The 14876-nt window shown below is 41.0% G+C and overlaps 1 protein-coding gene across 3 annotated transcripts in view; it reads left to right on the top strand.

Annotated features, from left to right (window-relative positions):
* LOC108437580 (IQ motif and SEC7 domain-containing protein 2) overlaps positions 1-14876 on the top strand; it is a 123461-nt gene that overhangs the window by 48955 nt on the left and 59630 nt on the right. Inside the window, exon 1 of one of the 3 annotated variants that reach the window (XM_037535813.1) lies at positions 12754-13292. The exons of the other annotated variants lie outside the window; for them this stretch is intronic. Within the exon in view, the coding sequence (XP_037391710.1) occupies positions 13228-13292 (65 nt within the window). The 5' untranslated portion in view covers positions 12754-13227. Of the gene's footprint in view, positions 1-12753; positions 13293-14876 lie in introns of those variants that run through there. 3 annotated transcript variants of the gene reach the window in all.

Genomic DNA, 14876 nt, shown 5'->3' with positions numbered 1-14876 from the left:
AGAGTTTCCAAAACTGAAGATGAAAAAAAATATTACAAGGTGTGGAGAAAATGCGACGTCAAACAACCTGGTAGATCACCAAAGCACCAAAGCTGTCACCGTCAGACAAATGGTGTTCAAAAGAAGGGCCTGCCGGGAAAAGGAAAACTGGAGCCTCATCACTGAATGAGATTTTGATTATTAGCCATCGACTCCTAAGACTGAACTCTGGAGGTGAGGAAAAATGTCCCTTCAGATTTCTTTGCAAAACTGAAAGCAAGTCTCCTAACAAGAATGGAAGCTGTGATAAAGGTAAAGAATGCACACAAAAAACTCAAAGATATTTAGTATCAATTACTATCTTTAATTTCCAGTATTGTTTTACCAGAAAGGCCAAAACATCATGATTATAATGTGAATGTGACAGGCATTGCAATATACTAAAGTGCGTTAATGAACTCTTGATGTAACATTAAATATTCAGCAATTATTTTTGTTTGTTGCATTATGTAAATGCCTTCATTCGCCTAAACTCCTACAGAAAGCCCCTTGAGGCTTCTTATACATGGCATCAGCCTGCTTTTTGAGTGAACAGATCGTGTGTCTCACCTGACAATACAAAAAACACAATAAAACGTTCTGTGATTATTTAGAGGCTCATTTGCATAATGGAGCATTTTGCACTATCACTATTGTGAAAACCTTAGTCCTACACCTGTATGTAGGACACCTTATGCTTTGTTTGCGTTAAAACAGATAGAATTAGGTTCTCAGACACAGATTAAGGCTGCGTTCACAAGGATGTTTTTTGTATCTGTCAAACATCTCTTGCCATTTATTCCATTTAAATACGTTGACGAATAATATAGACCAATGCAGAGTTTGACAGAGTTGAACTTTTGATGGAGTGTAGTGTGCCTCAGCCAGTAGGAGCCAATTGGAGGCAGTAGGAGACAAAGTTACTCATATAGATTTTGAACGAAATGAATGACAAACCAATTGCTACTGTCAGCTCATGTTCAAAGCTGTAAAATCCACCACTGTAGGCACGTCAACAAACCAGCAACACATATCTTCTGATTTGAGGGATACCAGAATGTCTGTTGAATGCAGCCCGAGTATATGTTCATATATTTTCGGTGGAAAATCTGTCACTTTGCCTTGGATTAGGCTTAATCCCTGTTACAGACCTTACTTTGGTAAACTCAGAGAGGCCTTTTCTTCCCATCTTCAGAATTCATTCTTTTGTTTTTTTCATTTGCTTGTGTTCAGTGAACATAGCAGGTGTCAACAATAAGCCCAAGACTATAATGTGGGATGGTAACAGCTATGAAGTTTGAAGTGCAGCCACAGGATGCCTCCATTTGGCTGTTTTCCAGATATACTCTCATCACGCCTCTGAACAAAGCTAATTAACTAATGAATTGCTGCAGCTGTGTATTTAATCTGATCTGGCTCTTGCTGGTCTGGGTACCTTTTACAGCAAGTATGGTGGTGTCAGCTCCCTTTAATGGCTTATACAGGACCGTCTACTAAATGCATAAGAGAAATGTGGAAATTGCTATATGAATTATACCCGGAATTAAAGCTGCTGATTTTGTAGAAACCAGGAAAAAAAAAGTCCAAGTAGAAAAATCCCAACCCCTACTTTCAGCCCTCGTTCAAAAGCCACTCATCCAAAACATATGAACACACATGGCCTGACTACAATGCAGACATGCAGTACATTCACATGGACCAATAATCCAACCATAATTGGATTTCTGCAGTTATCTGATTATTTAAATTGTTATGTAAACAGCATACCCTAATTTCTTAGATTGAGGTCTAGATATCTAATTAAGGAATCTGAGAAAGAGACCTTGATGTTAGCTCAGTAATCAGACTCAGTGCATTTATACTCTTAGCAGCAAAACAATGAAGCCAAGGATTTAAATAGTCTTCATCTTCTAGATAAAGAATGTGCATATTCTCAGGTAAAGAGGCATGATGTCTTAAAAAAAGCCCCAGCATGAAGTTTAAGTTTTACATTATGGTTACATCACGTTTCTTTTGTGAGTTTATTGGCCTGTTGCAAAGCAGAAATCCGATTGCTGCCGGATTCAGTTTTCCCATTATCTGATTACTCAAGTGCATGTAAACGCGATGATGATTATTAAGTACATGTAGGGACACTCATTGTCAAACATGCACAGACTAGATATAAGATAAACATAGCATAGACCTCCAGCTTTGTGTTTGACTTAATGGACATAATGTAGCTACACAATTCTGGAAAATAACAAATTCCCCCGTAAACAAACCAAACAGATAATTACCGGTCCAACAGAAAAATAGCAATCTTGGCTTCTCCTTCCAGGCCTTTCAACTCTCTCAGGTTTCGCCCTTGTTGGAAGTCCACTGTTCACTCTGGTTTGATCTCTTGCTTTATGCAACGTCTTTTTGCTTGAAACCTTTTCTTTGCCTGTCTTTCGTTCTTTTCTTTCTGTCTTTAGTGGTACAAAATGTTGTAGGTAACTAGGTAACTTTCTCTGCCATTCTTGCTCACTGTGATTGGACAGGGTTTTTATGGTCCTGTGGCATCCTAGCTATTTATTCCTTTTTATTGCCAGAGCATTTGATTTACTGATTGCTGTCAGGATATAAAGAGTATTTCACGAAATATACCAGAATGTTCCAGTATGTGGAATTTGTGCTTTCTGTGTACTACTGTGTTTCCTATCAGTGTGTAGGAGAAGCACAATGCTGCCTTTATTGATAAATGTGTCTTTTCTGTGCAAGCAAAAATACATTTAGGGCAGAATTCAGATTGCATTATTGATTTGTTCAATGATTTGCTCAATAGCAAAGTTTCTGACACAATGTATGGATTTTCAGACGACTTTCTGTATGAAATATGTGTCTCATATCAAATAAAAAGCAACGGCATTAAGAAATCAAGTTATTGAAGGAGAAGAGTATGTTAAGAAGCAGAAATCCTCAAAGTTTAACCAAAATGAATGGACCTCTATGAAAGCACTTGTGGATGTATTTTTTAAGGGCATTGACTGTAGAGCTGTCTGAGAGAAAGCTGGTTCTGTTGGAGCGCAGCTGCACCGGGCTTCGGTTACTCAAATAGACTGGATACACTCAGGAGACTTGACAACTGCTGCTGCTGTTAGAAGTTTCTTGCTGCCATGCTGAGCAAATACAGTATGTGTGACAGCAGCCATTTCAGTGTGATGGTCATAATGCTCAGCAAAGGTACTGAAACTGTGAATTTCCCCACTGTGGGACTAATAAAGGATTATCTTATCTTATCTTAAAAATATGCACATTTTTGCACTAAACCGATCCTTTTGTAACATATCACTGTCATAAGATTATGATTTTTAACAGAAAATGACACAGAAGCCTCAACAACTACATTTTTTTAATTCAGTATTTAGTGTGTCCACACATTATCTTTATTACAGCTTCCATTCTTTTCAGGAAACTTGCTGTTAGTTTTTCAAAGAAATCTGCAGGGAAGTAGTCGGTTGCATTTTCTGCTTCTCACAGTCCAAGCAACCCCAAACGCTTTCAATGATGTTGAGGTTTTGGATAGACTGTTGTGCTCCTTTGTATGATTGGTATGTCTTGATCATCTCAGCTGTGTGGTTGGTGTCGTTGTCTTGGTGTAGAATTAATTTATTCAATATATTCAAATTTGTTTGTACTTATCATCATTCGTAATGATTCATTTAAAAACAAATCACCAGCTCCAGATGTTATACATGACCAAACCTGCTCTGATCCTAGACCATGCTTGGCTGATGGTGGTAGACATGACTCAAAGTTTTTCATCACTTTAGTGACACATATACACTCACCGGCCTCTTTATTAGGTACACCTGTTCAATTGCTTAACACAAATAGCTGATCAGCCAATCACACGGCGGCAACTCACTGCATTTAGGCGTGTAGAGGTGGTCAAGACAACCTGCTGAAGTGCAGACCGAGCATCAGAACGGAGAAGAAAGGGGATTTAAGTGGCTTTGAATGTGGCGTGGTTGTTGGTGCCAGACGGGCTGGTCTGAGTATCTCAGAGACTGAAACATCATGTCAGTGACACCCTTGGGAACATGTATCCGTCTTTTCTGACACTGACAAATGAATAAGCTGTACTTACTGGCTGTTTTGACTGGAATTTGAATCAAAGAAAGGATGGACTCAGACTTAAGACATTAACTTATTTTAAAACAACTTTTGCTAAAATAAAGAGGATCTATTTATTCCAGATGTTATTGTGGTAGAGGAATGGGATTGTGGGTCTATTGATTAATTTAAAAATATCAAACCTCCTAATTTTTATTGTTCAGTTGCTCATTGATTTTTTTTATGGCTATTGAAGAATGAGGCAGCAGTCAGATTTCTCTGAACTGAGGGCAATCTGTCACATCAGAGCAAAATTAGCTAATATATCCAGAGCTTTTTAGTAAATGCTATTTTTCATGTTCCATTAGGGTCGTATACATAAAACAACCCAGTCAAGAACTGATCTGGTGTCAGATTTTACTTTTATATTTTAATCAATAATACTATATGAGCAGCAGATGGGCTTACCTCAGCAATCCTTCAGATATTTGTGTATAAAGGCCCTGGTGTTTTCTTTTTTGGCTGCAGGTGAATTGAGTGAGGAGAGTTATGAGTGCTTAAATCAGCACAGGCTTTGGCTCACATTGCACTAGGCATCTCCTAAAATATTACAATGTCTCTTAAGTTATGCCAACCTAAATGCTGAATTGCTGAATTTCAAGGGCAATACACAGCTAGGTCATGACTCTGTACATTTCCCTCTGGGATCAATAAAGTGCTCTGATATGATACATTTGCCCAATGATATTTAATTTCCCTGACTGCCCCTTTCTAATTTTAAATGGCATAGTTTTGATTTTAGATGTTTCTTAGGAGAAGGGGGCACAATCATGTTGATGGTTGATGTGAATAACCCCATTTACTTGGGTTATGCAGAGCTAGAGACTGTAACATTACTGAAGTTAGTGCTGACAGAATGGATTGTTTTCCAGTCAAACTACGTCACGTCATTTTTTTTCTTCATGGTAGTTTTGAAGATTTCAGATACTTTTTTGTCTGTTTATCTCACTATAATAGAGTTCAACAAGTAATACTAATTAGTAATACTTAATACTAATAATTGATCCATATGCTACAAACTATTTGAGAGATTTTTGTCAGATATTTTCAGTGATTTCAGATATTGAAATGGTGGCTTTCAGTTTCAAGTTGTTAGGTCACTCGCTCCACCTTATTCAAAGAGATAGCAGTCTGGTCTTGTATGACTGGAAATAGCAGCCTGGCAGCATCTCCAAGATGGATGCAGAGTGGACAGAAGTTCCTGTAAGGACTTTAGTGTGGCATAACAGTAGCAATTAGTGTAGTGTAACTATAGAAATGGGTGTATTGCAACCACTGAAATTGGTGTAGCATAACCACTGAAATGGGTGCAGTGTAACCATAGAAATGGGTGTATTGTAATCACTGAAAAGGTTGTATAGTAACCACTGAAAACAGTGTAGTGTAACCATAGACATGAGTGTAACCGTAGACATGGACACAGGGCAGTCTTTGCACTAGGCCAAGGGCCCCATGAAAATACCTGTTAAATATACTGTACCTGTTGATATTACATAGCCTATTCCAAAACATATATACATTTTAAATGTAGCTGTTATTTCCCAATGTAATGTTTATTTTTCATTCATTTGAATGCAGCCTCACCCCTGGTCAAGGTTATATCAAATCAAATCAAATCAAATTTATTTGTAGCGCTTTTTACAACGGATGTTGTCACAAAGCAGCTTTACAGAATTTCGGAAAAGGCAAAGTTTCAACAGGACTGTAAGAATGTACAGAAACCCCCCCGGAGGGCAAGCCAGGGGCAACAGTGGCAAGGAAAAACTGAGGAACTGAGGAAGAAACCTTGGGAGGAACCAGGCTCACCAGGGGGGACCCGTCCTCCTCTGGTCAGACTACCTACAAGTGATTATACTACTCATATTAATAGCAGTAATATTGGTATTAGGAATAGCTGGGAGTCCATGAGAACATCAGTGTAGGGTGGGCAGCTCATCCAAGGCAGGTGGTGGTAGCTGGGGCGTGGGCAGCTGGTCTGAAGCGGGCAGCAGGAGGGCTCAGCAGTCGGTCGTCCTTCGGTGTCCAGCCGGACATGTGGGTGATTGTAAACTCGGAAAGAAAGCAGGGAGAGGGAATTAGTTTTATTCTGTCTGTTTGTACATAAAACAGGGAATGTGAACATTTCCAGAGTGTGGCTAACGACTCCGGCAGATCTGACTGTGACAGCTTAACTAACAGGAGAGAACCAGAAGGACACACAGACACGGCAGCACTCTGAGACAGTCTGACATCCCTCCGCTCCACCGTCCACAAACCTGAGTGACCGCGTGCGAGCAGCGGGACGACAGCACCAGCGTCTCAGTTTACTATAATTCCCTGTGTCCATGGACCCCTGGATCTGCTGCCTTTATCTAGGGGGAACATTAGCTACCAAAAGCTAAACTGAACACGTGAGTTTTCAGCCTAGTCTTAAAGATTGAGACTGAGTCTGAGTCCCGAACAGTTTCTGGAAGATCATTCCAGAGTTTGGGGGCTTTATAAGAAAAAGCTCTTCCCCCAGCTGCGGCCTTAGGAATTCTGGGGACTATTAATAAGCCAGCGCTCTGGGATCTGAGTGGTCATGATGGCTCATAATAAGAAATAAGGTCTTGCAGGTACTCGGGAGCGAGACCATGTAGGGCTTTATAAGTCAATAAAAGGATTTTATAATCAATACGGAATTTAATAGGCAGCCAATGAAGTGATGATAGCACTGGACTGATATGATCAGATGTTCTAGTTTTAGTGAGGACCCTGGCTGCGGCGTTTTGGACTAGTTGGAGTTTGTTTAAATTCCTGCTTGTGCATCCTGACAGTAGCGCGTTACAGTAGTCTAGCCTGGAAGTAATAAAGGCGTGTACTAGTGTTTCTGCATCACGCAGGGACAGGGCATTTCTGATCTTGGCGATGTTGTGAAGATGTAGAAAAGCTGTCCTAGTGATGCCGCCTGTGTGTTGATCGAATGATAAATCTGAATCTATTATAATGCTGAGATTTTTTGCTGCTAGTCCAGGTGCGGCTGGAAAGTCGGCAAGATTTAAGATTAAATCTGGTGATTTACTTCTTGCTAATTTTGGACCCAGAAGGAGAAGCTCTGTTTCGTTACTGTTACTGTATAATGGACTGTTCCATGTTATTATGTGATGATACAACTGCCTGAAGACATGCGATAATGTACATTATGGAGAGGATCTTGTTTTGGTGTGATTTTCTATAAAAAAACGTATACAGGTGTGTCAAAGCAGTGCAGTAAGTGTGTTGGTACTTCCAAAGATAACTTCTAAAGATACTTCTAAAGATAACCAGCGTTAATGTTAGTGTGGAAAGCTACAGTGTTGGAATAATTACTCAAAAAAAATAATAATTAAGTTTTCTCATGTTACTTATTACTTCCTGGAAACATACTTTTCTGTGTTACTCTGTGCTAAATTATGAAATACATAAGGTTATAATTATATATTTAGTTATAGGTTATTATAATGTATTAATTATAGAATGAATTATAAGTTATTTATTTATAATAAACTTCATCCAGGGTCTGTTTTTGTCTACAGACCCAGAATCACTAAATCTACATCTGGATGGACGGAAACACCTGTGGATTTTTTCAGATCTGAAGCAAGAGTGGAGCTTGATTTTCTCTTTTCACAGACCTTATTATAGTCACATCCCTGCAGTCACATCTGCAGCATCGTGCTGAGCTATAAAGGCAGACTGTTTGCTCAGCAAATGTTCCTTCAGTTCAAATAATTTCTTCTGATTAAACCTGCCTGATGAGCTTTAGTGCAGGCAGAATCAAGTGTCACTGCTCTGTATAGTCAACTAGCCTATAGGCTCAGTGCACTTATGCATGCACACAAACTGTACACGTACTCTGTTGCTTTACTTTCAGGACTCAAAAACAGCAAAAAAGACATTTATGTGCTTAACCTCAATTGAGAATCCAAAGGAAACGCTTTGATTTAAGCAAATGCTTAAAAGTGACACTAAGAGGCACACGAGTCCTGCGTACAGTAGCCTAAACAGTAATTTATGAAATAACGGTTTGTTGGCTGTGTTTGCACATTAGCAGAAGGTTTTGTTTTGTTCATAATTGTTTGATGATTTGAATGAGAATGAGGCTGCTTGTGGCTGGCTGGGATATAATCCCAGTGAGTAAAAACGTGCAATTTTCACAGCGTTCATCCACCAATTACATTTTTTAGTAGCATGTCAGGTTTTAATTGGTAGATATATTCATTTCAAAAAGTCTTTAAAAAAATGAGTGACGTCTGCTATTTTTATGCAGTTTTTACAATCAGTCCCTTTTATTAGATTTGCAGTGGGGGTTTGTGTGAAAATCTGGTTGCTTAATGTACGATATTCACTTTGGCTTCATTCAGAACCATGCACAGCTCCTCACACCGATTATTTGGAATATACTCCGAATATAGAACATGTCTCAGTCCATCCATTAGAAGTCTGAACAACTAAATTTCAGCAGATATTATCATTTTTTTCAGCATTTGGTGTCCACTCTTTACCTTTATTACAGCTTCTGTTCTTTTCTGAAAACCTGCTTTCAATTTTTCAAAGAAAGCCTCCGAAGTTCGGGCTTGGAAGTTGGTTGCAATTTTTGCATCTTAAGATCCCAGTAATCCCAACCACATTCAGTGATGTTGAGGTCTGGACTCTGGGTGTGGACAGTCCGTGGTTCTGAGAACACCAGCAGCTTCTTTGCTTCTTGGCAACTGCACATCCTTTCAGAGCAATAGTGTTGCCTTCTCACAGTGGAAGGATGGACAGAAACACAGGAGGATTTTTTTAAAAGCTTTAAGTACTGTTTATCGGATGGTGACAGTTATGGACATTTGGGTCCAATTTTCAGTTTTTTTGAAATTGTAGTTTTGAAAGTCCTTTTTTATTTATATTCCTCTGTCTTTCCTGCTTCCTTATGCAAGTGCATGATCGTAAATGTAATCCTCCTGAAAATAACTTACTGGCCGTTTTGACTGGGAATTTAATTGAAAGTGAATGTGGTAATTAAGGTGGTCTCTGGCTTTTGCACTATACGCCATATGACATTTTTATAACTAGTGCTAAATTGACATGATATTATGCGTCCTTTGGCACACATTTCAACGTTTATAGAGCTAAATTTCTGTCAGAAACAATATCCAAATGTTAGGATTTGATTAATAAATGTCTTGATTATATTTCACCTTAGAATACGTGTGTCTGTGCGTATGCATATGTAATATGTGGGTATGGCTTTGCGTCTTACGTATGCGGCGGGGGAGTGTGTGTTTGTGCATGTGTGTGTCTGTTTGTGTGTGTGCGTGCGAGCGTATGTGAATATGCATGGTAATGGGCTGTATAACCCCACAGAGGCACTTTGAGCCCTCCCATTTTGCGACAAATCCAATAAGACAGTGTGAAACCTTGGTTGCCACGGCAACGCCACTCTTGACTCCAGCTTTTCCGTACCCCTCCCACATCCGTCTCTCGGCAACCGTCACTAAGCAACTCTCCCCTCCCTCGCTGCCTCTCCCGTCTTCGTCCTCCGGTCTAACTTGATTAGGAGAGAGTGACAACATAGGGAGGAAGGAGGAGGGACAGACAGAGTGATAGTGATAGGAAGGCAGACAAGGATATGATGAAAGATACAATGACAGAAAGAAAAATGAGAGTGAGCGGGGGAGGGAGGAAGGGAGAGAGAGAGAGAGAGAGAGAGAGAGAGAGAGAGAGAGAGAGAGAGAGAGCACAAGGGCAAAGCCAAAGGTAAACTGCATTACAATGGACAGCTGCAAACTAAAGAAAGAAAGGGGCGGCATTGCTGAAGGATGAATTATAAATGTTAGGAAATGGTGAAATAAATAGGAGGGGACGGCAGAAAGTGGTCCGCTCCATTATTCATAGGTCGCATTCCTTTTTCTCTTTTTGCTTTCCCTCATTTCTAAACCTGCTTTTCCCAACACGCTCTTCTCTCAACTGATCTCATATCACACAGTTTGTTTTTGAATGCCGCACCACGCAGCGGCAGTTTTGTGTTTATTTGTGCTTATGTCTTCAGCAGAAACTGAATAACTGCATTTGGCCTTGATTACAGTTTTTTATACAGTGTTTTGTTGATTTTCCAAATGACCTATTTAGGCGTGATTAATATTTAGTCGTTGGAATCGGGCTGTGTTTGAGCGTCCTGTGGAAAAACTGTTGGAGTCTGAAACACTAATAAAAAATAAAGGTTCCTAAAAGGCCTCTCGCTCAGACAGGCAGCTTGTTCAACATTTCTGCATAATTCAGTTGTTGAGATGTGAGCAATGTCAGTCACAGTGGTTTGACTCATTTCTTTATAACAGTGGGGATAGGAACCAGGGGTCGCACGAATGCAATGCAATTCTAGCCATTGTATTTATGAAAAAATAGACCAGTGAGACCAGTGAGTTTTTATATGTAATGTTGGTAATGGAAAAATGATGGTACATCTGAAAAATTTGTTTTCTTTGGACACTATTTAGTATTTTGACAAAAAGATTTTCCTTTATTTTTATTTTTCTTCCTTCTCAGATAGTTTTGCAGGTATGAAAATATCTTGATCGCATTTATTTAAAGTGACCACAGTTCATTTCCACAAGTGGGTTAACCCCGGTTAAGGTAAATTCATCTAAATAAAAGAAAACAGAAAATGCATTTATTGAGAAATGTCATGGGTCTTAAGAAAACAGTTAAAGACTAGTGCAATAACACGTTACCAGTGAGTAGAGTTTGTTTATTTGAGCTTTGCAGAGAAATTACTGACTCCGAGTTTCTTACAGTGAGAACAGATAAGAATAGCTCAGCCAGTTTGCACTGAAGTCTCTGTAGTTACTGAATAATAAGCCTTAGCTTATTATCCTAAGCTTAGGGAACTTAGGATAATAAGCTATGGCTTATTATTCAGTAACTACAGAGACTTCAGTGCAAACTGGCTGAGCTATTCTTATCTGTTCTCATTGAGTTGTACAAGTTTATGGTTAAGGACATGGTTAAATCAATACTAGCTGAATTTCTTCAGTTAGAGAGCCAGCACGTACCCTGGGGCCCTAAGTTGGCACTTCAGGGCAATTTGTATGGTAAAACTGAAGTGATGTGAGTTGACTTGCAATGTGTTATGGCACTTAATGGTAGTCTGTTTAAACACTGTCCACTCTATTAGGCACTCCTACCTTGTTGGTTCACCCAAATGTAAAGTGAGAGACAGTAGCTCATCTGTTCCTGCACAGCTTGTTGGTCATCCTCTAGTCCTTCATCAGTGGTCACAGGACGCTGCCCACAGGTCGCTGCCCACAGGACGCTGTTGGTTGGATATTTTTGGTTGGTGGGCTATTCTCAGTCCAGCAGTGACACTGAGGTGTTTAAAAACTCCAGCAGCACTGCTGTGACTGATCCACTCAGACCAGCACAACACACCACCATGTCAGTGTTACTGCAGTGCTGACAATGATCCACCACCCAATGCTTCAGAAGAGACAGATGACAATCATGAGGAGGAGTCATCAACATGGCAGCTAATACACAAGATAATGAATTATAGAGCTGTCCTAAGGCGAGAGAGAGAGAGAGAGAGAGAGAGAGAGAGGGAGGAAAACTGTTCCCTGTGTTTCTGGAGAAAAATGGAGGCTGACTTGTCCTCTTGGCCATTGTCATAATGAGAATGGTGGAGAGCAGAGGAGAGTCAGTCATTTCGCTTGTGTCCCTGCTGGAAGGGATGCAGTCTGAATATGCCTCATTGGACTAAGTGCATTGGCAAAATGCCACTGAGAAACACATTAATTAATTTTGTGAGTGTGTGCGCCTTGCTGTGTATTTAGCACTGTATGGGGACCGAATATCTTAAGAGTGAGGGAAAGCGTGACAGTTCTAACGCTGCACTGATAGTTGGCTAATCCCCACAAATAAAAATGGCTTTTTTTTTTTTAAAGTGCACTTTTGTTTGAAAAAGAATTCATTTTGCATCGATTTTAATGTTAAAGAGGTGAGTTTGGAGTGGCCATGGCGGCACATGTTGGAAAATATCCCATTAAGATAGCAATACAAGCTTGGCCTGCGCTTGTTTTCTGTGAGATTTAGTGAGATCTGAGCCCAAATGAACCAAGAAGTTGAAAGGGGAACTCTAATTCAGTGAAGACGTAAACGGCCACGCAGAGTGGTTTGGTATGAAATGCTCCATTCTAGAGAAATTTGCAGAGTCAGTATTGTTCACATTTGGGGTGACAGGAGCCAGACAACCATCTCTAAATGTTTTGGCGCAAAATCTATTTTAATCCATTTATTCGAGGTCATTCAGGACGTTGTTAGGCAAAATAGTCCCCAAAGAAAACAAGTAATGTGCAGGTCCACTGGTGGTTTGGGTGGTAAATAAAATGGCTGTGTGTGTGTGTGTGTGTGTGTGTGGGTGTGTGGGTGTGTGTGTGTGTTGTAGAGACCCCTGGTTCCTATCACCACTACTGCAAAGAAATCTGAGGTTTCTCCACAGTAAAGCACTTCAGATCAGCCCACTCTGAATGAATCTGTTTACTGCATTGTTCAGCAATTTTGAAACATTGGTGGAATTCCCCTTTAACACCGATACAGTGGCACCATACGCTTCGTCTTCACCACAACACGACTCAATGTGACTCACGGTCCAGTGACAAGTGACATGACAGGAGACGGTCTCAACATCTCATCTCACATCATCAAAATCAGATCTCACAAAAACAGAAACCTGAATAACGCCCTCAACATCCAGCCTAGAGAAGCCAAAACCCCCGGAGAAGTGGGCTGAGCTCATCTGCTGGGCTCTCCACCCTCACCGAGCCTGGCGAGACTTTACCGCGTTGGAGATTCAAAAGCACGAGGGGAGGGAGAAAGAGGAGGAGGAGGAGGAGGACGGTGGAGGGGGGCAGAGAGATGGAAAAGAGCGAGGGGCTCGACGATTTTCATCCTCTCTTGTTTGGACTTAGCCAACAGCTCGGAGATCGTGCCTGGCCTGGAGCTGCCAGATCGTGCCTTTTTTTATCCTCTTTCTCCTCTCCAGCGATGCGCGCTTAACGCTTACGGCTCCTCCAGCTCTTCTGAACGGCAGCAGCAGCGATGTGGTGCATCAACTGCGCGTCCGATAAGACTCCTGCCATCCTCCACAACAAGCTCGTGTACTGGTAAGACACGACGCTGCCCTCGGTTCTCGCTCCTGTGACGTTGTGTCATTTATACTGAGTGTTGTAGTTGGCTGGGCTGGTCAGGAAAACGGCTCATTCTAATCAAGTGAACGGTCGTTTGGCTGAATCCCTGCTGTTTAATTAGCACCTGCAGTGTTGATTGAACTCTTACGGTGGTCGGTTGAGTGTGGTTGGAGTTTTTTTCCCCTGCCCAATGCAGAAGAAGTGCTGTGGTAGCATTTAGGAGAAGGGCAGTGACTGTGGTGCTGGTGTACCACGTTGCAAATCGAGGGAAAGAAACAGTGAGTGCAGGTGTTGTGCATCGCCCAGCCCACTGAAACTGAGTCCAGCAGAGAATGGGATGATGCTTATGGGCAGGTGGCCAGCAGTTCTGTGAGATCACGTTCTTTAGAAGACTGTGGTGCTGTTACTGAGGGAGGTGGCTCATGTGGAGTGGCCGTGCTAGATTGAGTTTTCTTGGTGATTTGTTGGGTGCTCATCATTGAATATGCACCGGGAGGATAGGTGAATCTGTAGGGAGCTGACCAGAGAATCCAGCTGTTCAAAAATACTCTGTTGGGTGCGTGGAGTGACCTCAGATGTTTTTTTGTTTTTTTGTTTTGCTAGAAGAACTGGGGGAACGGTCATCATATGCCCTTTCCTTAGAGAATCCATCCAATGAAAGCTTGACTAAATGTGTATCTAGAGCTGGGTGACATGGAAAAAATGTAATATCACATATATCCTATATTTTCTGATATTTGATAAAGATAAAAAATATGTAATCAAAAACTATGGATGCAGTGATTTATGTTCAGCATTTTACATACTGCTGCTATAAATCTGATAAAACAGGGCTAATTCTGCTCTCCTTGTAATCGAACGTGTGGTGGTCAGGGTTCTTTAAGCACAGCTGATAGAGCCGATGTCCACACTATGCTCAGAAAAGCATACAGTGACATATTGTGATGTAAATGATCATGATAGTGATTTTATATCGTCTAATTGCCCAGCCCTGTGTCTAATACTCATGCACAGCTGACCAGAGAAAGTCAGCGGTACTGGTAAGGGAATTCTTCAGCTGCTGGACTCTGGTGCTGGATGGAAATGCTGAATGCATCCTTCTCTGGATGGGATTTACCTGATAGAATTGTAGAATGGTCATCATCTCTTGCACTGGTGAATCCATCCGGTGGAAGTATGACTAAATGGTCAGTAATAGTCATGCACAGCTGACCAGAGGAGGCCAGCTCTTCTTATAAGAGAGCTCTTGACTTTTTCTGATGAGCTGTCCAGAGCCATCATACTGGCTGATGGACTTTGATGTTGTTATCGAGGGAGATGGAATGTGTTGAGTTACCACATTCGGGCGGTGTCCTGCACTGGATTGGTTTGTCCTGTGAGAGGTGTAGAAGTGATCTCCTTTAGTGTTGGTGGATCCATGCCATGACTAAATGTTGAGGAGTAATAATGCATAGCTGGCCAAAGAAAGTCAGCGCTTTTATTATTCTCAGCCAGAATATGATGTTTGTGTTGATGGACATGAGATGTGTGGGATGACCCCTTAGATAGGCTCCCTAAACA

Source organism: Pygocentrus nattereri, chromosome 28 (assembly GCF_015220715.1).
Source record: "Pygocentrus nattereri isolate fPygNat1 chromosome 28, fPygNat1.pri, whole genome shotgun sequence".
NCBI lineage: Eukaryota > Metazoa > Chordata > Actinopteri > Characiformes > Serrasalmidae > Pygocentrus > Pygocentrus nattereri.
Note: the sequence above shows the minus strand (reverse complement) of the source record. Positions and strands in the feature narration are given on the sequence as shown.